The sequence below is a fragment of the Onychomys torridus genome, chromosome 7 (genome assembly GCF_903995425.1).
Source record: "Onychomys torridus chromosome 7, mOncTor1.1, whole genome shotgun sequence".
NCBI classification, from domain to species: domain Eukaryota; kingdom Metazoa; phylum Chordata; class Mammalia; order Rodentia; family Cricetidae; genus Onychomys; species Onychomys torridus.
The window spans coordinates 106,733,981-106,755,121 of NC_050449.1; the positions used below are offsets into that span (position 1 = coordinate 106,733,981).

Genomic DNA, 21,141 nt, shown 5'->3' on the forward strand with positions numbered 1-21,141 from the left:
CCAAGCAAGTAGAAATTGTCTAATAGACACCAAAAAGGTCTGTTTCCTACCTGCCCCTGTTAACAAGAAGAGTTGACTGTCCTCTTCTTGTCTGCCTCCTCTCCAGGGTAAGCAACCAACAACCTAGCCCCATCCTGCCTACCAGGCAGGAGGCGAATGTTCTGCGCTGGCCAGCCTGGGGGAGCTAGCTGGGGGAGACATGCACCCCACATTACCTTCCACAACAGTTCACATTCACGCTCCTCCAGGGCTTTCTTATGGCGGGCTGTCACAGCCTTGACCTCCGACTGGACCACCTTCGCCTTCACCTCCACCTGTTCTGCCACAGTCTGGGCCTGCTCGATGCTCAGCTGGAAAAGCAAACAGAACCTTTAGGTGCTAGAAGGGACCTCACTTCTCACCTGGGACGGAAGCCCGCAGGGCTTACGCTTGGACGATGTTGCTGGCACCTGACAGAGCAACCACAGCATCAGATACAAAGTCTGCAGCTCTGGGCTCGCTACAGACTTCAGATCTCTTAGACTTCCTCCCTGAACATGAAGGAAATCTTGCAGGTCAGGGAGGTCCTCTGTGTGTGTGTGTGTGTGTGTGTGTGTGTGTGTGTGTGTGTGTGTGTGTGTGTGTGTGTGTGAGAGAGAGAGAGAGAGAGAGAGAGAGAGAGAGAGAGAGAGAGAAGAGGAGAGGAGAGGAGAGAGAGGAGAGAGAGGGAGGAGAGAGGGGGAAGGGAAGGTTAGTGGCTTCTTTGTCACATTTGTATCTCCCCTAACCAGGAACCAACACAATGTGCACTCTGGGAATATCACCTGACCTAACCTAAAATCATCAATCACACCCTGCAGTCAGGGGCCCTTCATCTTACATGACCAGCCCCAGTATATCAGCTGGCTAAATCAGACATATTGTTCATAAAAAATTAATCCAGAAAGCCTGGTGTGTTCATTAATATTACATGAAGTGTCTCAAAAAAGCCACAAGGATTGAGACACTAAGTAAGAAACTGAATCAGGGTTTTGACCTGTCAGACGAGCCCATTTTAGAGCAGATGATCCGACCAGGTGGGTACAGAAAGCATAAGGTGTACAGCCTAACTGATGGGTGGATACCTGCTTGGGCAGAGCGGTCTCAGGGTAAGAGATGGGAGGTGCTGCAGCTGGCAGGTGTCCTGAGGTTCTGAGGGTTCAGCTCTCGGCTGATAAATGAGGTATGTCAGAAACTCGTTCTTCGTTGGCAATGACACTGATTTACCTATTTACTTAGTAGAGATGTGGTGTACGCACAGGCACGCACCATGGTGCCCATGTGGAGGTCTGAGGACAACTTGCCCAGGTCAGCCTCTCTTTCCACCACTGTGGGTCCCAGTGATGAAACGCAAGTCATTGGGCTTGGCAAAAAGCCTTTCCCATAGAGCCACCTCACCTGCCTCCAACTCACATTTCTTCTTACTTTGTGTCACCAATTGTGGCAAGATCCCCAGAGTAGAAACTGCCACTAGTGACATGTTATGCCCCCCAGCTCAACAGTCACTGCAATCTAGAATCCTCATCCTCTAAAACACAGCTCTGCATGTGGTAGGCAGCACCCTGGCAAGCCCCATGGAAACCACTCATCTGCTGTCGCTGCAGACCTACCCATGATCACTGCTTCATCTACAATATACAGCCTGCCTCGTTCTTACAAACACTCCGTCATGTATGACTGGGATTCCTACATGCTACCCCTGGCCTGGCTCTAACCCATCTTCTGTTTAGCCCACATCTTTTGTTCCTCTTGTTGCCCTCTCTGTGAATCCTGTCTTCAGAGGCTCCCAAGGATACAAAGGCCTATGCAAACCTTGGTTCAGAAAACCCGGAAAACCGTGGCATCTGATGATGAGGGATTTGCACTTGGCATTGTATTTTTGGTGGCGTCTTTCAGTTTGTTTGGGACATATGGAAACCAACTGGCCAAACTGAAAATATAGAGAAAAATAAAAATGCCCTGTGTAGCATGACTCTTAAATGGTCTTATTAAAATATAAAATCAAGTGCTCACTTCGGCAGCACATATACTAAAATTGGAATGATACAGAGAAGATTAGCATGGCCCCTGTACAAGAATGACATGCAAATTCGTGAAGCATTCCGTATTTTTTACTGTCATAAACAAACAAACAAACAAACAAATAAAATCAAGCCTGAGGCCAGTTATTGGGGTAAATGCTGAAAGATCAGAGAAGCAGAACAAGCCACAGCTTCCTCACCTCACCAATTCCTCAGCTGATCCTGTTTCCTCAGACCGGATGCCACTCAGCTCAACTGTGCTGCTCAAAAGCCTAAAAGCTTAACCAGCTCTAGTTCCTGGTCCTCACGCCTTATATACCTTTCTGTTTCCTGCCATCGCTTCCTGGGATTAAAGGCTCTTGTTACCACGGCTAGCTTTTCCAGTGTGGCCTTGAACTCACAGAAATCCAGGTGGATCTCTGCCTCTGGAATGCTAGGATTAAAGGCATGTGTACCACCATTTCTAGCCTCTATATCTAGTGGCTGTTCTGTTCTCTGACCCCATATTAGGGTGCACAATATTTTAGGGAACACAATAACACCACAGCCCTGGGCAAAGGGAAAGTGTTTTAGTCCTGTGAGACTGGATCCCCTTGCAGCCTTGAAAGGCTAGGTTCATTTCTTAAAAAATATTTTTATTAATTATATACGTATGTATGTATGTATGTATGTATGTATGTATGTATGTATGTATGTATGTACGTGTGTGTGTGTGTGTGTGTGTGTGTGTGTGTGTGTGTATGTATGTGTGTGTGCAAGCAAGAAGAGGGCAGATCTCATTATAGATGGTTGTAAGCCAGCATGTGGTTGCTGGGAATTGAACTCAGGAACTCCAGAAGAACGGCCAGTGCTCTTAACCTCTGGGCCACCACTCCAGATTCATTCTTAAGGTGCCTGAGTCTTCTCTCCATGGATCTGTGTGAACCCACATACTCTTAACACTTCATGGCACACCTCCAACACTCACTGGCTTTTAAATGTCTGCCTGTCAACCCCAAACTATATGAGGCGCTAGTCACAGCTGGCTGAGAGGATTGGGTGCTTACAGAGCGTCCAGCGTGCCATGCAGTCTCTCTATTACTCACTCTGTAGAACAGGCTGGCCTTGAACTCAGAGATCTACCTGCCTCTGCCTCCATAGTGCTGGGATCAAAGGTGTGCACCACCACTGCAAGCCTTGATTTTTTTTTTAAACAAGGGGTTTTATTTTTTAAGATTTATTTCATGTAGAGTGTTTTGCCTGCATGTATGTATATGAATCATGTGTGTGCCTAATGCTGGCAAATCAGAAGACCTGGAGTTATAGATGCCTGTGAAACACCACATGGCTTCTAGGACTTGAACCCAGATCCTCTTCAAGAGTAACAAGTACTCTTATTTTTTTTTGGTTTTTCAAGACGGGGTTTCCTTGTATAGCTTTCCACCTTTCCTGGAACTCACTTGGTAGCCCAGGCTAGCCTCAAACTGACAGAGATCCGCCTGCCTCTGCCTCCTGGGTGCTGGGATTACAGGCGTGTGCCACTGCCCAGCTTGCAACAAGTGCTCTTAACCACCAAGCCATCTCTCTAGCCATTCCATCTTTTAAAGGAATCTGTTCTGTTCTGTTCTTTTTAATTTATTAATTATGTATTCCTGCGGGCCAGAAGAGGGCATTGGATCTCATTACAAGTGGTTGTGAGCCACCATGTGGTTGCTGGGAATTGAACTCAGGACCTCTGGAAGAGCGGTCGGTGCTCTTAACCACTGAGCCATCTCTCCAGCCCCAGGAATTTGTTGGCCCTGACTGTCCTGGAACAAGAATGAGGAGGACAAGAAGGAGGAGTAGAATACACTCAAGGAAGACAAACTATTCTCTAAATACACAAATGAGGGGTCAACAAGTTAGCCTGGGTGCTTGCTGTAAGCGGACAACATGCTCTTGAACCCTGGGACCCAAGTGGTCACAGAAGACTTCCATAAAGTTCTCTGACCTTTACATGAACTTCCCTGTTCCCGCATTTCCCCACATACAGTTATCTAATAAAATGTACCGAAACTATAGCATTTTACACTCCTGTCATGAGATAACTTTATGTTACGGAGATACCATCCACATATCAATCATCAATCATCTTAAAGTGATTTTCAAACATGCAGCAATTGTGTCTTGGTTTTGATTAAAACCATTCTGAGAAGGAACCTGGGGAAGGAAGAGCGTTTGTTTCTTCTTACAGCCGTCATCACCAGAAAATGTACGTCAGGCTGGGACGCAGGCCAGTTGAGGTTCCCTCTTCTTAAATGACTAGCTTGTGTTAAACTGACTTGAAACTATGCGACACACTACACAAATGTCACCTTAAGGGACAAACTGACTCTCCTGCCAAGCAAGGGCCAGTGGAATATACTGCAGCAATGACATTTCTTTCACATGGGTGGACAAGTGTGCCCTCTCGAGGGATTTTATTCATTTGTGTGTCCTACCAGTTGTAGCAGAAGATCTTTATCTTTCACAGGTAGAAGGGATTTAAAGCTTTTATGGCACCCAAACAATCGGAAAACATTCAAGTCAGGGTCACAGCATTCCTAAGGATGATAAAAAAGGACTTTGTGGGGAGGTGTAAGGGGTCAGTCCTGAGCACACTCCAGCAGGCACCGACTGGATCTGCAGGGCGCTGGAATGTGGCCAGGAAATAACAGGGAGACAGGGACCCGGTGGCGGCCTTTGCAGTTAGATCTCCGCTCCAAAGCACGTGCTCTGTGGTTTTATTTCAATTGCGTCTGAGTTTGTCTGCATGTATGTCTGTATACCGTGTGTTTGCAGTGGCCAGAGGCCAGGAGTGGGCCTGGAGCTGGAGTTACAGACAATTCTGACTGGGGTGGGAAGATGTGTTAGATAGCAACAGAGCTAAGCTCCTGGCAGAAGAGACCACGGGGCCATGACAGGTCAAATGTGCGTACCAGCTAACTCGTGTGGCAGCCGCTTCATGTGGGTAGGTAGGTTGGGATCAAACTGTTTCCAAGGTACAGACAGGAACTAGTGACACTGGCCAAGGAGAACCTCGAAACAGGACACAGGACACTCTTCAAACATCTCGCCACATGAAACATCAGTGAACAATCATATATGACTCAAATTCCAGGATTCAGGGCCGCCTTCTGCTTTTATGGACTCACCTGATATGTTAGTTTTGCAGACAAAACAGCTATATGCATATTAATGATTTAAAATTTTAAACTTTTAAAGAGGGCTTTTAAAAAATGCCCTGTTTTGTTCTTTTTTAAAAAATAATTTTTTATTTTACGTGTACTGGTGTTTTGCATGTTTGTGTGAAGATGTCAAATCCCCTGGGACTGGAGTTACAGTTTGTAAAGATGCCATGTGGGTGCTAGGAATCGAACCCAGGTCCTCTGGGGAGAGCAGCCAGTGCTCTTAACTGATTGATGAGCCATCTCTCCAGCCCCCACTTAAAAAAGACAGAAAATTATGTTCAATGGACAAAAGGTGCAACCAAGCCTCACAACCTGTGCTCAATTCCTGGGACCCACATGGTTTAAGAAGAGAACTGACTCCTACACCTTGTCCTCTGAGTGAGGCACACGCACGCACGCACCTAACCACGTGTGACTGAAACATTACACTTCCAGGAAAAGAGACAAAATAAACACAATGAGGCAATGAAATGCCATAAAAGCTTTGAACGCATCAATGCATGCACTGGTAAGCCCCCTCCGAATGGGGTGTGTGTGTGTGTGTGTGTGTGTGTGTGTGTGTGTGTGTGTGTGCGCGCGCGCACGTGCGTGCTTGTTCTCTTTACAGGGTTATCTAATATTTATGGACTTACTGTGGGTCTCAGGCGGCCGCCAGTTCAGTGGAACTCAGGGGCTCTGCCTGGCAGTCAATGGACAAAGATGTGATTTAATCAGATAAAAAACGGAGATGCTTGTGGAGAAAGATTTAAGCACATCAACAGTACCTGAAAGTGTCAGAAAGGAAGGCTGGTGGGAAATGAGGTATTGGGGTACCCTCAAGCCCCTCAAAGAAAAAGGCCAACCAGGCTTCATTTGCCATGGTTTACAACAGAATGGAACCCCAGCTGTGTGAGTCCAGGCCCTGGCAGCAACTCAAATCACAGAAACATGATCAGTGATTGTGGCAGAGACTCTTAACAGTGAGCAACAAGTGTCCAATTTTTCTCCACTTTGATTATCACCTCCAAGGTGGGGGTGGGGCAGGGACGCACTAGGCAGAGAATAGACCAGTCTTGGTAAAGGGGATGAAATTGCTCAGAAAAATCTTTTTCCCCCCTAAATAAAGCTAGAAGTCTCAAAGTGTAAATCAATAGAGTAATTGAATGTTCCTAACAAGTGGGAGGCCTGGTTCCTCAGCACACCTTTAATCCCGGTACTCCAAAGCAGAGGCAGGAGCATCCCGAGTTTGAGGCCAGCTTGGCAGATAGAAGCCTGTGTTAGCCAATCACAAGCTTTGCTTGACAAGACCCTGAATTTTAAAAGATGGAAGGGGGGGGAGGTGCTGTAAAGACAAAGACCAGTCAATGGTAAAGTGGGTATTAAAGCCCCCACCCAAGCAATCAGGAGCGACCTACTAAACCCAATTATAAAACTCAGCAACACTCAGACACCAATGTAAACTTCTTTTGTAAGGATGAACGGAATTTTTCTGTATTTAGATTAAGACATTAAAAAAAAGATATGAGGGTTGGGGATTTAGCTCAGTGGTAGAGCACTTGCCTAGCAAATGTAAGGCCCTGGGCTCAAAAAAAAAAAAAGATGAATGAACTAATAAAGGGTCCAATTCTATATAATATTTTAAGATGAATGTCTTCCCTCTCTCATATTAGGAATGGTAGGTTATCTCCGGGTAAATCTACTTATTTATGTATATCTGGGGTGTGTGTGTGTGTGTGTGTGTGTGTGTGTGTGTGTGTGTGTGTGTGCGCGCGCACGCACACAGATGTCTGTGAAGGACAGAGTGGGGTGTCAAATCAAACAGTTACAAAGAGATGTCCAATGTAGGTGTTGGGATCTGAAATTCCTGATAGGCATTAGTATTCTTAACCATCGAGCGGCTTTATTTATGTGTAGCACATTCTTGTAGTGCCTACAGAGAACCAGAAGATGGAGCTGGATCCCATGGAACTATGTAGGTGGTGGGAACCAAGTCCTCTGTAAGCAGCAAGAACCCTCAATCATTCAACACTTAATAAATAAACATCTGTTGGCGTCCTGGGAGTGGACTCTTCTACTGCATCAGTGCCTGACCTGGAGGATACACACACATTTAGTGTGCAAATATAAAGAAGCGTTTCTCACTGAAAAAAACAAAAGACAAGGCCAGGCACACACCTATACTCCTGGCCCCGAGGATGCACACAAGGTTCTATGGCATCCTGGACTGCATAGTAAGTCAAAAAGCCAAAAATCCATTGTACTATGGCTACTTTTCCCAATGCCTTCTTGGCGTATGCTCATGTGGCTTAAATTAAATGCACCCTGAGACAGGGACTCTGCCCTGTCATATTGCCTGAACCTCTCAGCATGAGGGGGCAGGGGTGCACACCACACAGTATGACCTCTCCCTGGGCCTGACCCAATGCAGGCACCCACCTGCCACCCTGCTCCTCTACCACGCAACACTGGACACTGACCACCAACTAACACTGTGGTCTCTGCTTGAGTTTTGTGCTTAGGCAGTTGAGCAAGACACTCTTGTTTTCTCTTCATCTAGAGCTCAGACATCTACAGATGTGAGATTTCTCCGTTATAACCACTCCCTTTAAGCCAACAACCAATTTTTAAAGCTTAAACTTTTTAGTTAATTGTACGTGTGTGACTGTTTTCCTATGTGTACTACCACAGGGGGTGTCGGATACCTGGAACTGGGGTTACGGATGGTTTAACCACTGAGCCATCTCTGTAGCCTCGACAACCAATCTTGACAACTCACTTCTCTCTCCAGGGTGGCCCACAGAGTACAAAGAACATACAGCTTTAATTCTATGGCGTCCATTGGCCTGCCTGGGTGTTCTCAGTCTCTATGGGAAGAAAATGGAGGGCCAGATATGGTGGCATCCAGCTTTAATCCTAGCACTTGGGCAGAGGCAGGAGAATCTCCTTGAGTTCAAAGTCAGCCTAGTCTAGAAATCAAGTTCCAGAACAGGTCAATCAACAGGAAGACCCTGTCTCGATTTAAAAACGAAACACCAAGGGCAGAAAGATATTTAAGATTTATTTATTTATTATGTATACAGCATGTATGCCTGCAGGCCAGAGGAGGACATCAGATTTCATTAGATGTTGTGAGCCACCGAGCGGTTGCTGGGATTGAACTCAGGACCTCTGGAAGAGTAGCCAGTGCTCTTAAGCTCTGAGCCACCTCTCCAGCCCGATATCCAACTTCAGGACAGGGTTTCTCTGTGTAGCTTTGCGCCTTTTCCTGGAACTCACTTGGTAGCCCAGGCTGGCCTCGAACTCACAGAGATCCACCTGCCTCTGCCTCCCAAGTGCTGGGATTAAAGGCGTGCGCTACCGCCGCCCGACAGAAAGGGGATATTTAAGATTATACAAAGACCTCAGAAGGAAGGTGATCATGTGACATGCTCGGTAGAGAACAAGGTGGTAGGTGGGTGTCTGCATTGGGCTGGACCCAGTAAGAGGTCATATACTGTGTCCCCCCATCCCAATGCAGCTCTTAGTCCTGGGTCAGAGGCAGTGGCCAGGGACACAGTAGTATCAAGGGGACGGAGAAAAACAGTCCTTAGGGAATTCTAATTGTAACAGCGCGCGCGCATGTGCACACAAGACAATTGGCACTCTGGATGTGAAGACACAGACATGTGGCCACAGAGCAGAACTGTGGAGATTCAATAACTTAAGAAGCAACGAAGGAGCACTACATAAGCCTTTTGTTGTTTTGTGTCTTGAGATGTGGCCTCATGTAGCCAAGGCTTGCCTGGAATTCTAGAGTTTCAGGTTAAGAGACACCAGGCCCCGCAGCTGTACAGGCGGTTTTTAAAAGAGGGGGCTTGGGCTGGAGAGATAGCTTAGAGGTTAAGAGCACCGACTGCTCTTCCAGAGGTCCTGAGTTCAATTCCCAGCAACCACATGGTGGCTCAGAACCATCTGTAAAGAGATCTGGTGCCCTCTTCTGTATACATAATAAATAAATAAATCTTAAAAAAAGAGGGGGCTCATTGTGTAAGAGCAAGCTACTCTTGCAGAGAACCCAGATGTGGTCCCCAGTGCGTGTATGGCAACTTCCAACCATCTGTAACTCCCAATTCCAGGGGGGGAATCTGATGGCCCCTTCTGGCTTCCAAGGGCCCCGCACACAGAGACAAATATACACGTGAAATAAAATAAAAAAACAAACTGATTTTAAAAAGCACCAATCCTGGTGGCAGGACCTGTCATTCTATAGATTCTAAAAGCTGTATTTGCAGGCTTGAGGGGGGAAGAGAAAATCTAATTAATCAGAAAGACTCTTCTAACTCTGCTGCTGAGAAACTTATTCAGGAAGACTTGCAAACTCAGCCAGGGCTGACAGCGCACATCTGTAATCCAGCACTTGAAAGAATGAGGCAAAACAAAACCCTGCCCCCAAAAAATGGCTTTAAAAAAATTTAGCCTAGCTGGGAGGAGGCGGCGGCGGCAGCACCGCACGCCTTTAATCCCAGCACTTGGGAGGCAAAGGCAGGCGGATCTCTGTGAGTTCGAGACCAGCCTGGTCTCCAAAGTGAGTTCCCGGAAAGGTGCAAAGCTACACAGTAAAACCCTGTCTCGAAAAACAAACAAACAAAAATTTAGCCTAAATATTTCAAAAATGTAAAGAACGAGCTTCCTATACAAGTTCTGCTGGAAATTTTGCAACATTTCTTGTCTTTCAACTTATCTTGTTATTTGTGGAAAAGATGTCATAATTTCCTAAATGCTTGTCACGGAGAATAATAGGCAGAAAGAATCAACATCAATCAACTATGACAATACACCACTGCTTAACAATGTAAGAGAACTAAGCCAATTCTCAAAATGTCATGCACGTCCGTCCCCCCCCCCATCATAAAAGGAATGATGGGGATTCAAGGACAAGTGTTTACATCACAAGGGCTGGGGATAGCTCAAAAACTCGTGTTCAGGTCTCAGCTTTCGGTAAGTAAATCTGTGTATCAAATACTTGTGCCTAAAGAGCATCAGGCACAGTGCAGTCCCAATGAGAACCAATGCTTGCTAAACTCGGAAAAGCTGGAACAAACCTCTGCAAAGCTAACCCAACCCAGTAACTCAGACCACGCATCCATCTGCCATCTTCTAGAAGCCCTCCAGAGCCCTCAGTAGCCTGGGTGTTACACCAGCCCCTTCTGCTCTCTAGTCCGTGGACCAATAGTTCAATCTGCCCTCCAAAAGGAATAAGGAAGGCTTGAGTAGACAACTCACTTGGATAGCTTGGCGGCCTTGCTGGGCATCAGCCAGCAGTTGGATGGTGAGTGCCCGGGAGTCCTGGAGGGCATCCTGGAGGTAGGCAAAGCTGTGGCCCCCATGACGGCCCAGTGTGCACTCTCTGCAGATGGGAACAGAGCAGGTGTCGCAGTAAAGATGCAGGACCTGGGGACCAGAAACACAGGTGTGAACAGAGGAGATAGCACAGCCCTAACTCTAGATCCAAAATAGCCCCCTCCAAACATTGCAGACAAGACTGCCACAGGTGCAAACGCTAGATGCCTACTGTCCGTTCCTCATGCCCAATGCCCCAAACCAGGGGGGAACCCCACCCAGGTGTCATCAGCTGCAGCGTGGCGTAGAATCACAGCTGACCGCTAAGTCACAGGAGACTGTATAGGGCAGCCCTGATGGCATGAGGGCAGGTTCCCTGCATCTCAACAGAATGATCTAGAAATACAAAGTTCTGGTCTGGGACTGGTGGTCTGAATGAGGTTTCTGTAGCCACTCCTGTACCTGACACAAGGTGCAGTATAGATCCCTCTCAGCCCTGACCAGGGTGGTCAGCACTTCTCAGTCTCCTGGACACTCCAGCAAGCTACCTGGTGAGGCTTTCAAAATTAAGGCCAAAAGCTAACGGTAAGACTGGCCTGCCTCTTGGCTTTCTTCTCTCTGCCAAATTACTCCAGGTAGTTGAACCTAGGAGGCAGCCAGCCAGTGCAGAGGGTCCCTAAGAGCCCGTGTGCTGGGGAAGAGAAGTACTGGGCACCTCTCACCTGCTGGCAGGCGAGAGGCTCAGGAGAAAGGGTTCTGCATGGAAACCAGCCACTCTCCTCTCTTGGTAAATGTCTGCTGGATTGATTTCAAGAGCAGCTGGGGGAGGGGGCAGCTGACACGCGACACAAGGAATCAATGCGTAAGCTGCATTCTTTGCCACACGCAGCAACACACTTAAATCTCCACGTGAAGACAGGAGGTGGTGTGGCGCTCCAGACCACACAGCGGGGACACTCCAAGCCAAGCACCAACAACAGGGCTGGCTACCCCACCCATGACAAAACATCACAGCTTATTCGGATCCTGGAAAGGCCAGGAGCTAATTTTTTACCCAGAAGCCAGGGAAAGCTGAGAAACAGCTTTTAAGGCTGGAGGGAACCCCGCCCCTGGGGAGAGGGGCGGCTAGAAGATAATTTAGGTGGAGGTCCCCGGAGTGGAGAAAGAGCCACAGTGAGAGGCTGCTGCCTCCTGTGCCATGAGTCTGTCACCCACACAGGGGCTTGGGAGGGTGATATGTGCCTGCACCCCAGGACAGAAGAAAGATTTGTATATTCTTTTTAGTATCAGAGGAATGGAGAGATCTTTTGTGGAATCTGCACAAGGAGATGTGACTGTGACCGGTTTTGATCACTTTTTAACCAACACGATAGGATAAACTAGGCGGCAATGGTCTGCTAAATCTAAAACTTCCCCGGAGAACTCTAAATGACCAACCACAGGAAGGTGGGCTGAATAATGCAGAGCATTCCCTCACGAGTTTCGATATGGTGCAAAAAAAGCAATTCTACTGGGCTGGCAATCCTGCTACATTCCTTCCCTCAGCTCCCTCCTCCATCTGCCGCCAAGGGAATAAAGCGATCGCTCCCCTCCTAAAGTGAGGTGTGAAAATCTCCCACCAGAGGGGCCTTTTAAATGAAAATAGATGGTCGGTCTTCCCTTCTCCCTTCTTCTTAAGCAACTCTGGGGCGGTTATGTGGTGGGCTGACCAAAGGACCCTTCTTTCACCAGATGTGAGTGAGAGCAAATGGCCGTCTACAGGGCTCTGCCCCACCAGAGGGGAGCACCTCAGGCTCCTAAGGCTGGACCGCCTGCCCAGCAGCTTCCTCTGACGAGCTTCCGTCTAATCTGGGAAACAAATGGGGTCTGACTAGGTCCCTCAGGAGAGAGACCCTTTCCAACCTTCAAAATCCCAGGAACCAGCTTGTCTGGGGGCTGGACAACAGGAAGCAAAGGGTTTTCAAGTAATTCTGGGCTGAGATAAGAAACTGGGCTCCCGGCTGTAATTGTCCAAGTGTTAGGAAACTCCCAGGCCTTCAGGCTTGTCAACCCTACAGCAGAGCTTACAAGATGCCAGGCACAGGAGATCCCCTGAGGCCTGGAAGGACGCTAGAGAAGAGAAATCTTGGTCAGGACAGGCAGCGGTGTCGGGAGAATGGATGCGGGAGAGTCCAAATGCTTCCCTTCCAATGAGTCAAGGGAGTCAGTCCCACATGAAACACGGCCCGGAATCCTGTCACAAGTGGATGGGAGCAAGTCCAAGGACCCAGGGGCAGACAAACCAGAATGAGGAGAAGCAGCAGTGGCACCCAAATGTCTGCTAATAGAATCCACAGGTCCAGAACAGCCCAGCACGCTTATAACTACCAAAACTACGATTTTAAAGACGATGCATCGAGGGAAACCATAAAACAAAATCAGTATTTTAAGTCTGCAAGTTATGAGTTGGAGTTAACATTTGAGAGCATTCCAGGCTTACTCACCTACCATTTCTAAGACAGGGGAAGCAGAATTTTAGGACTACAGATACACAATGAGTAAGGAAGAATACCGGGAAACTCTCTCTCTCTGCAACAGCTGGATGATTGAGGGAGCAGACTTGGGGCTGGGGAGTGACGTGGTAGGTTAAAGTGCCTGCTGCCTGACAACCTGAGTCTGTTCCCAGGACCCACACATGGTGGAGGAATCAGACTCTACCAAGTAAATCCTGCTCTAAACACAGTCTGCCTCTAAAATAATGTAATTTAAAAATAAACAGGGGGGAAAAATCCTTTGAGCCAATGTTTAATAAAAAAAAAGCAAGGGCTAGATTAGGCTAGGTAAGAGCCTGTGGCCCCCAAAGTGGCAGCCGCTACTGGGGAGCAGGAAGGGCAGGGGTGGATGGAGTCCACTGGTGGCAAGAATTCCAGGGCCTACGCGCCGCCTGTTTGGGGCTACCCTGGCAGATGCATGGACACGCCCCCTCAGGCCTGGCGACAATCTGGCTGCTCTAGCTAAATGGAGCTGGCCTGACCTCTGACCCTCCAAGTGACCACCCCCTTCCCTGCCCCCAGCTTCTAGAACGTCCCACCCCTCCCGGCCTTCCTCTCCCAAAATTTCTAAAATACCAAGCAGAGACAAAGACCTAGGAATGCAGGCCCAGCAGGAAAGAACAGGGGCATGGGGGAGGCCAAAGAAAAAAATAAATAAATAACAACACAAGGAGGGGAGGCTGGCCTGAGTACGCACTGAAAGAAAGCGTTCTGTTGAACAAGACACGGTGTGTGCTTAGCTCTTTTTTTTCCAGCCCTCCATCCAGCACCAGCTGGGACACACACACCCAGGGACATGTTGGGGAAACCTGGGCAATGGTTCTAACCACAGCGACCCACATCAGTGAGAAAGAAGAAGGGCGGCCTCAACCACCATGTGGTTTCAAGTGTGTCAAAATGCCTTAGCTGAAGTACAATACCAACCACTGTTTATCGTTTTATTTACTTAAAAGTAAAGTAAGGTATTCCTTAAAATGACCTTCTCACAGAGAAAAGCCAGAAGCCCAATCCTTGGCCGCACACAGACAACAGAGACTCACTTGAAAAATCTTAAGCCTAGCTCGGAACCATGAAAACCATCTGAGGACCATGAAAACCAAGCTTTACTGCGGGCTGGTGAGGTGGCTCAGATAAAGGTGCTTACTTCCCGGCAAGTGGAGTTTAAGAGCTCAGGGATCCACCGACTCTGGCAAGCTGTCTTCTGCAGGGGTGCACACACGACAAACAAAAAAGAAAAGCTAGAGGGGAAGCCAGAACTCTCAAAGCCAAAGAGCAGGCAAGCTCGCTGGCGCGGGAGGCCTGGGGAGGCGGAGGAAGCCCCGAAACCCACAAACACGTCTCTGACACAAAGAGAAGAGCAATTCACCAACTTCTTTTAAACTGCAGGTACCATGGCGGGGTGTGGTGGCCCATGCTTTTAGTCCCAGCACTTGAGAGAGAGGCAGGAGAATCTCACATAGCATGTTCCAGGGCAGCCCGGACTAGAGACCCTGTCTCCAAAATAACTTAAAAAAAAAAAAAAAAAAAAAAAAGCCGGGCGGCGGTAGCGCATGCCTTTAATCCCAGCACTCGGGAGGCAGAGCCAGGTGGATCTTTGTGAGTTCGAGGCCAGCCTGGGCTACCAAGTGAGTTCCAGGACAGGCGCAAAGCTACACAGAGAAAGCCTGTCGGGGGGGGGGGGGGGGGGGGGGTGGGCGGGCCAGGGGCAAAAATAAATAAATAAATAAATAAATGTAGCATTTGCTCAACACCACCAATAAGCTAATACCACAAGCCCTAAGGTTGATTGGGGTTTTTTTCTTATTTTTATTTTATGTGTATGGGTGTTTTGCATGCAATGCCCTCAGAGGCCAGGAGAGGGGGTCTGACTATCTGGAAGAACAGCCAGGACCCATAAAGGCTGAGCTATCCCTCCAGTCAGCCAGGTCTATTTGTTATTTATCGAGACAGAGTTTTCATGTAGCCCAGACAGATACCTCCCCGGTGCTGGGGTTGCCAAAGTCCTCCACTTCCCTCAACAAGCATTCTCTGGCCCCCAAATCTCCCCTATTAAAGCTCACTGTGCCCGTCATTGAGACAGGGTTTCTCTGCGGAGCCCTGGGCTGTCCTGGAACTCATTCTGTAGACCACGCTGGCCTTGACCCTCCCAAGAGCTGGGATTAAAGGCATACACTACCACTACCTGGCTAGGACCAACTTTTCAAACAAACAAAACAAACAAAAACCCCTCCAGTCTCTGCTTGATTTCTAATGACAACTGAAAGTATCCTGCATTCTAAGTACATTAGAATGTTTTGGCACATTGCTAGGAATGGAATCCAGGGCCTTACACACGCAAGGTAAGCTCCCTCCTGCTGTCCAACTCCCCCAACATGGATCAGAAATATTTAGCATGGTTTCGTGGTTGAAACAGTCTCCACTGTATGTAGCCCAGGCTAGCCTGAAACCTGCATCATCATCGCCCATTTCTGTCTGGAAAGTGCTGGGGTTTTAGTGGCAAATACCAGTGCCTGGGTCTTCACTTACTAATTCTTCTAGAATGCTCTGGAACACTCCTTCATTGATGAAGAGTTGTAGTGTGTTATATGAATAAATTATAGCTAATGTAATCAGAATCTGGTAATAAGACTTTTAAACTTGAAGTTTTTAAAAACCAACAACAAAGCTGGGCGGTGGTGGCACACACCTTTAATCCCAGCATTCGGGAGGCAGAGCCAGGCAGATCTTTGTGAGTTTGAGGCCAGCCTGGTCTCCAAAGCGAGTACCAGGAAAGGCGCAAAGCTACACAGAGAAACCCTGTCTCGGGGAGGAAAAAACAAACAAAAAACCCCAACAACAAGATAAAAGAGATAGATGGCTCAGTGGTTAAGTCTGTACTGCTCTTCCAATAGACCCAGCAAATGTGTTTATTTCTCAGGTGGGGATAGGCTGAGACAGAGTCCCTCTATGTACTCCTGGAATTCGTTATGTGGATTAGGCTAGCACCAAATCCAGAGGTTCTGGGACCTGCCATCAGTCCCAACCCCACAAATTGACTTACATAAATAACACTGTTGAATGTTTTATAAATACAAACGGGGTTGGTGAGATGCCCCCGCAGATATGGGCTGCTTACCGCCGTCTCTGACTTCAGTAGAGACATGATGATCCAAGTTCCAGGCCAGCCTGGGCTACATGAAACATCGCTCAAAAATAAAAACTGTTTCAGCCTGGACACTTTTGGTCCCAGCAGCAAACTTGAGCTGGCAACCATCCCTAACACCAGCTCCAGGGGACCCAATGCCCTCTTCTGACCTCAGCAGGCACTGGGCAGCACGTGGTGTGCGGACATACATGCAAGCAAAATACTCTACTCACACATCTAAACAAATAAACGAATTTTAAAAAATCAGTAACTCTTTATTAAGTTAATAAAACTCTCACTGTATACTTACACCCTAACACATCCAACAACATGATGGGGCGACACTCAGAACCAGACTCCTCTGTGGCACTCTAAATAAGGAATCCATAAAAGGGTTCGCTCTGGTGGCCCGACATCATCGACTTCTAACGGTTGTCCCGGTTGCCGTCCCTTCCATTACCTATCACTCCTCCTTTGCCCTCACTTTAAATACTATCTTAAGTTCTATCTCACCCAAGGCAGGCAAGGACCAACTCCCTGGAGGCTTGGGAGGAAAATTAAAAGGGGAGGGGGGCTGGGGACTTGGCTCAGTGGAGCAGCGCTTGAGCGTAAGGCCCTGGGTTCAGTCCTCAGCTCTAGTTATGAATGAATGAATGAATATTGGAATTTTTTTTTTTTTTAAATAAGAGTCCCCAGTCAGATTTCCAGCAACCTTGGCCAGGGAGGTCGCACAAAGCCTATGACATCATTAGTGTCCCAGCTGCCGCCTGCCTGGCACGCATCTGACTGTTATTAACAAGGCTTGGGACAAAACTTACCGAGTTACCACACATGCATGCAAATGCAATTAGATTTTGTTTTGGTTTTTTTGTTTGTTTGTTTGTTTTTTTAAAGAAGCCAGCCAGGCGGCTTTTATCGGTTAAGAGTCAGTATTGCTCTTGTAGAGTTCAACAGGGAACTCAAATCCTGTAATTCCATTTCCAATGACTCTGACTTCCCAGGGCACCTGCACACACACACACCCCAGGAACAGAGAAGGGGGGGAAGAGCGCTAATAACACAAATTTTATATTCAGAAACCCAGGCTTCCTGTGGTCAAATATGACAGAACCAACCATCTCTTTCCACTGAGTTCCACATCCTGGCTCTTCCTTTCTCAGCGGCCTCTGGCTGGTGTTAGCGGATCGGGATGCTGGGGGAATAAGGGTCCAACCCTGGCCTTCCCTGAGAGGCCCCAGTTCCCAGGTCCAGGTTCATCCACTGGCAGTGTTAGGAAACCCAGGTGTTCACAGAACTACGTGTTAATTGTGAAGGGACTGTTTCAGGAGCAAACTCCGTGTAGCCTCTCAGCTCCGTTAATGCCGGAACAATGCCCCAGTGAACAGGACCAAGACACACCCCAAACTCAAGAAGAACACGGGTAGAAGCCAAGGTGAGCGTGGTGGGGACTCCCGTCTGGAACCGGACCACTCAGAACACTAAGGCAGGAGGATTGTTGTTGGGTTTGTCAACCTCAGCTACAAGTCAGTCTCAAGGCCATCCTGTCCTACAGCATGAGACACTATCACATGCAACAAAAATACAACCAGAAGCCAACCACACTGGCAGCGCCCACCTTCTCATCTACCCCAGAAAGTGACATCAACACACCCAGGGACACCAGCAGGGAAGCTGGGTCTTCAAAATTCTTAGTTCCTGGCACCACCTCATTCTACCCTGGCTGGCCTGCAACTCACCACAGATACCCAGGCTGGCCTTAAACTTGTAGTGACCCTCCTGCCTCAACTTCCCAAGTGTTGGAATTACTGTTTTTACACCTTTATTGGCTTGTTTTTCCTTTATTAGGAAAATAAAGAATGAATGTCGTCTCAGGTGAATACCCTTCTCAGTGATGGACCACAGGTCTGTGTATATAATGTTCAGATGAAGAGCCACTTGAGGACCCCCTGCTCAGTCACAGAGGTGGTGACAGAGCCTCTCTCCCCTCTCCACTTTCCCTGATACCATCAGATCACCTCAGGAGGGAGGAGAAGGGGAGGGAAAGACAGGAAGGGAGGAAAGAGAAAAAACGAAAAGTCAAGTCTTCTGGGCTGGGGTAAAAAGCTGAAGTAGAGCTGGGCAGTGGTGGTACACTCAGGAAGAAGCTGGGGGATGATCTCTCAAGTTAGAAGCCAGCCTGGTCTATAGAGGAAGTTCCAAGACAGCCAGGGCTACTTACACAAGAGAAATCCTGTCTCCAAGAACAAACAAAACAAAAGCTCAGCTAGTATAGTAGAACTAGATGGATCAGTTCCATAATCTAAGGCGTCGGAAGAAAAAAAAAAAAAACTAAGCATGATGACTTTGATAGGTTTCTGGGGGTTCCTGGACCCCCACATTTGGTCCTGTACTGATGAATGTTAGAGAGGAAAGGCAAGGTAGAAGGCACAAAGACAGGGCTGGAGATGCAGCTCAGCTGACAGCACGTGAGTGACTAGCATACAAGAAGCCCTGGGTTCAATCCCCAGCACCATAGGAAACAGGTGATGCATGTAATCCCAGCACTTGAGAAGTGAGAGCAGGGAGGACCAAACATTCAAGGTCATCCTCAGCTACAAAGGGAATTAAGGCCAGCCTGGACCATACCCATACATACACACACACACACACACACACACACACACACACACACACACACACACACACACACACACCTCTGAGGCTGGGAGTGTTAACTCAATTGGAAGAGAGCTTGTGCCCCACTTGTAAGAACTGGCAAGCCTGACTGTGTCAGGCAGACCAGGAGTGGGAACCAAGAACCCCCCCCCCCCAAGGCCAGAGGTGCAGCCCACTGGTACACACACAAAGCCAGGGAGGGCTCTGTTCGACTGTCCCCCAGTACCACAATCAACTAGATGTGGTGGCACATGCCTGTAATCCCAACACACAGAAAGGGAAGGCTGGAGGATCAGAGGTTTACAAGCTGACTCCAGGCCAGCCTGGGCTACAGGAGACTTTGTCTGGGAAAGGAGGTACCCACAAGACCTTTCAGCCACCATTCCCTGCTGGAAAGAAGGCTGAAAGATCCCAGGAGCTGTAACTAGAAGAGGTGTGCTGAATGACACCCTGACGCTGCTGTGGCCCGGCCCGACTTCCTGTGCAGGCCAGCAGCTGCCCATCTCCACCGAGGAACCACGCAGCGGCCGGCTCTTCCTGACAGCAGATTCTAACACTGCGAGTTTCCTCGCTGGGCCGTGCTCCGTCCTGGCCACATGCATGCCTGGTCACAGTCCAGCAAACCACCAGTAAGGGAGAAACCCAGCAAGTCCTGGGCCAGGGGGGATTATGCCAGCAGACTCGGGCGTGTGTGTGTGTGTGTGTGTGTGTGTGTGTGTGTGTGTGTGTGTCAGACTTCAGTCACATGTGCAAGCCGAGATGGAGGGGGCGGAGACTGTCCCAGAACATCAAAAGGCAGGACCCCCCCCCCCCCCCCCCCGCAATCTCTCCCCACAGAGGACAGAACCCTTTAAAAAGTCTAAGACCTAGGCTACCTACCCCACTGCCTTTGGGATTCTCTCCCTTACACTGTATACACTGTGACCACCTGCTTAAATCCTCAGGGTTAGTCTGCTTGAGGGTCACACCCAGCAGCTGTTTACAAGGCTGCCTGGCTCCCATCAAAACACTTCCTCAAACTTTGTGAAGAGGTCTCTCTGGGTTGTCCAGGCTGGCCTTTAACTCAAGTAATCATCCTGCAGAGGCATCATTAGCTGGGAGACAGATGTGTGCCACCTTGCCCCATAGTTCTCTTAGCACCCTTCACTCGTGTGTGTGTGTGTGTGTGTGTGTGTGTGTGTGTGTGTGTGTGTGTGTGTTGTTTGCGCCCTAGAATTTAAACATGGCTGTGTTTTGTTCATTGTGGAACTGTAGCCCCAGAAACCATCTGGTAGCTCCACACTCAATAAATACTTGAGGAACAGAATGAAGGAAATAATGGTTTTCGGTACACAATGATTCAGTTTAGCAGAATGGACTGGGATCATACCAAAGTAAAATTGTGACAGAAAAGAGTCAATGTCCCCTTAACCTATATCAACAATTTGATGGGGAGCGTCCAGAATGATGGGGGCTCTATGTGTGACTGAAATGCACACATGACCCCTACAAACAACAAAAGCCAAGAGAAAGACCAGTGGCTGAACCTGAAAGAAAATGGCATCACAACTAGCCCTCTAGGAAGCATGAGTGAAAATGTAGGCGGGAGCCAGGTGGGGGAGGCACAGGCCTTTAATCCCAGAGACAGAGAGATCTCTGTGAGTTCAAGGCCAGACTGTCTACAGAGCAAGTTCCAGGATAGGCTCCAAAGCTACAGAGAAACCACCTCAACAAACAAACAAACAAACAAACAAGTGTCAGCCGTGTTAGGGAACTCTAAGTTCAGTGAATGTTCAGGCTTTCCAGTTCTCTCCTCCCCTTGAATGTGGGCGGGCCTTGCCATCTGCTTGCCCACAGCTGTCAAGTGGTACCGTCCAGGAAACTCAGCATGGGTGGGCATCTGAAGAAGCACCGGCAGGTATGTGAGTGCCGTGCCTCACACCTTCCAGCCAGGCTGCCCATCTGTGGAATGGCGCAGCCTTGCCAGCAACAGGAGGGCAGGAGACTCTGGATGAAGTTCCCACCAAACGCTAAGAAAACCATTTACTTGTTACAGACCACAACGGGGCGTTGGCTGGGGCGGAGCCCTCCAGAGCCATCTCTGGCCAATGTCCTTGTCTGCCACCTCAGAGGCTCGGGGGATGAGGACACTCGAGGCTTCTTCCTAGCTCCGATAACTCCACCCCCACCCCAGCTTAGTGGGGCAGACAGCAAAAGCGTCCAGAGGCAAAGCCACAATTCCCAATGCCTGAGTGCCAAGCACAGCTTCCCAGGTTAGTAAAGTGTAGTAAACTGAGGCAGGCAAAGGCCCTCACCAACACTTCCTC

At 48.5% G+C, this 21,141-nt stretch overlaps 1 protein-coding gene and 1 non-coding gene across 2 annotated transcripts in view; one reads left to right on the forward strand and one right to left on the reverse strand.

Annotated features, from left to right (window-relative positions):
- Trim71 (tripartite motif containing 71) overlaps positions 1-21,141 on the reverse strand; it is a 53,084-nt gene that overhangs the window by 3,863 nt on the left and 28,080 nt on the right. The window contains exons 2-3 of the mRNA XM_036194231.1: positions 10,469-10,636; positions 216-350 (exon numbers count right to left, since the gene is read on the reverse strand). Of these exons, the coding sequence (XP_036050124.1) occupies positions 216-350; positions 10,469-10,636 (303 nt within the window). The remainder of the gene's footprint in view (positions 1-215; positions 351-10,468; positions 10,637-21,141) is intronic.
- LOC118588184 lies at positions 2,024-2,130 on the forward strand. Its single transcript, XR_004945573.1, has one exon. It is a non-coding gene; the product is annotated as a U6 spliceosomal RNA (small nuclear RNA).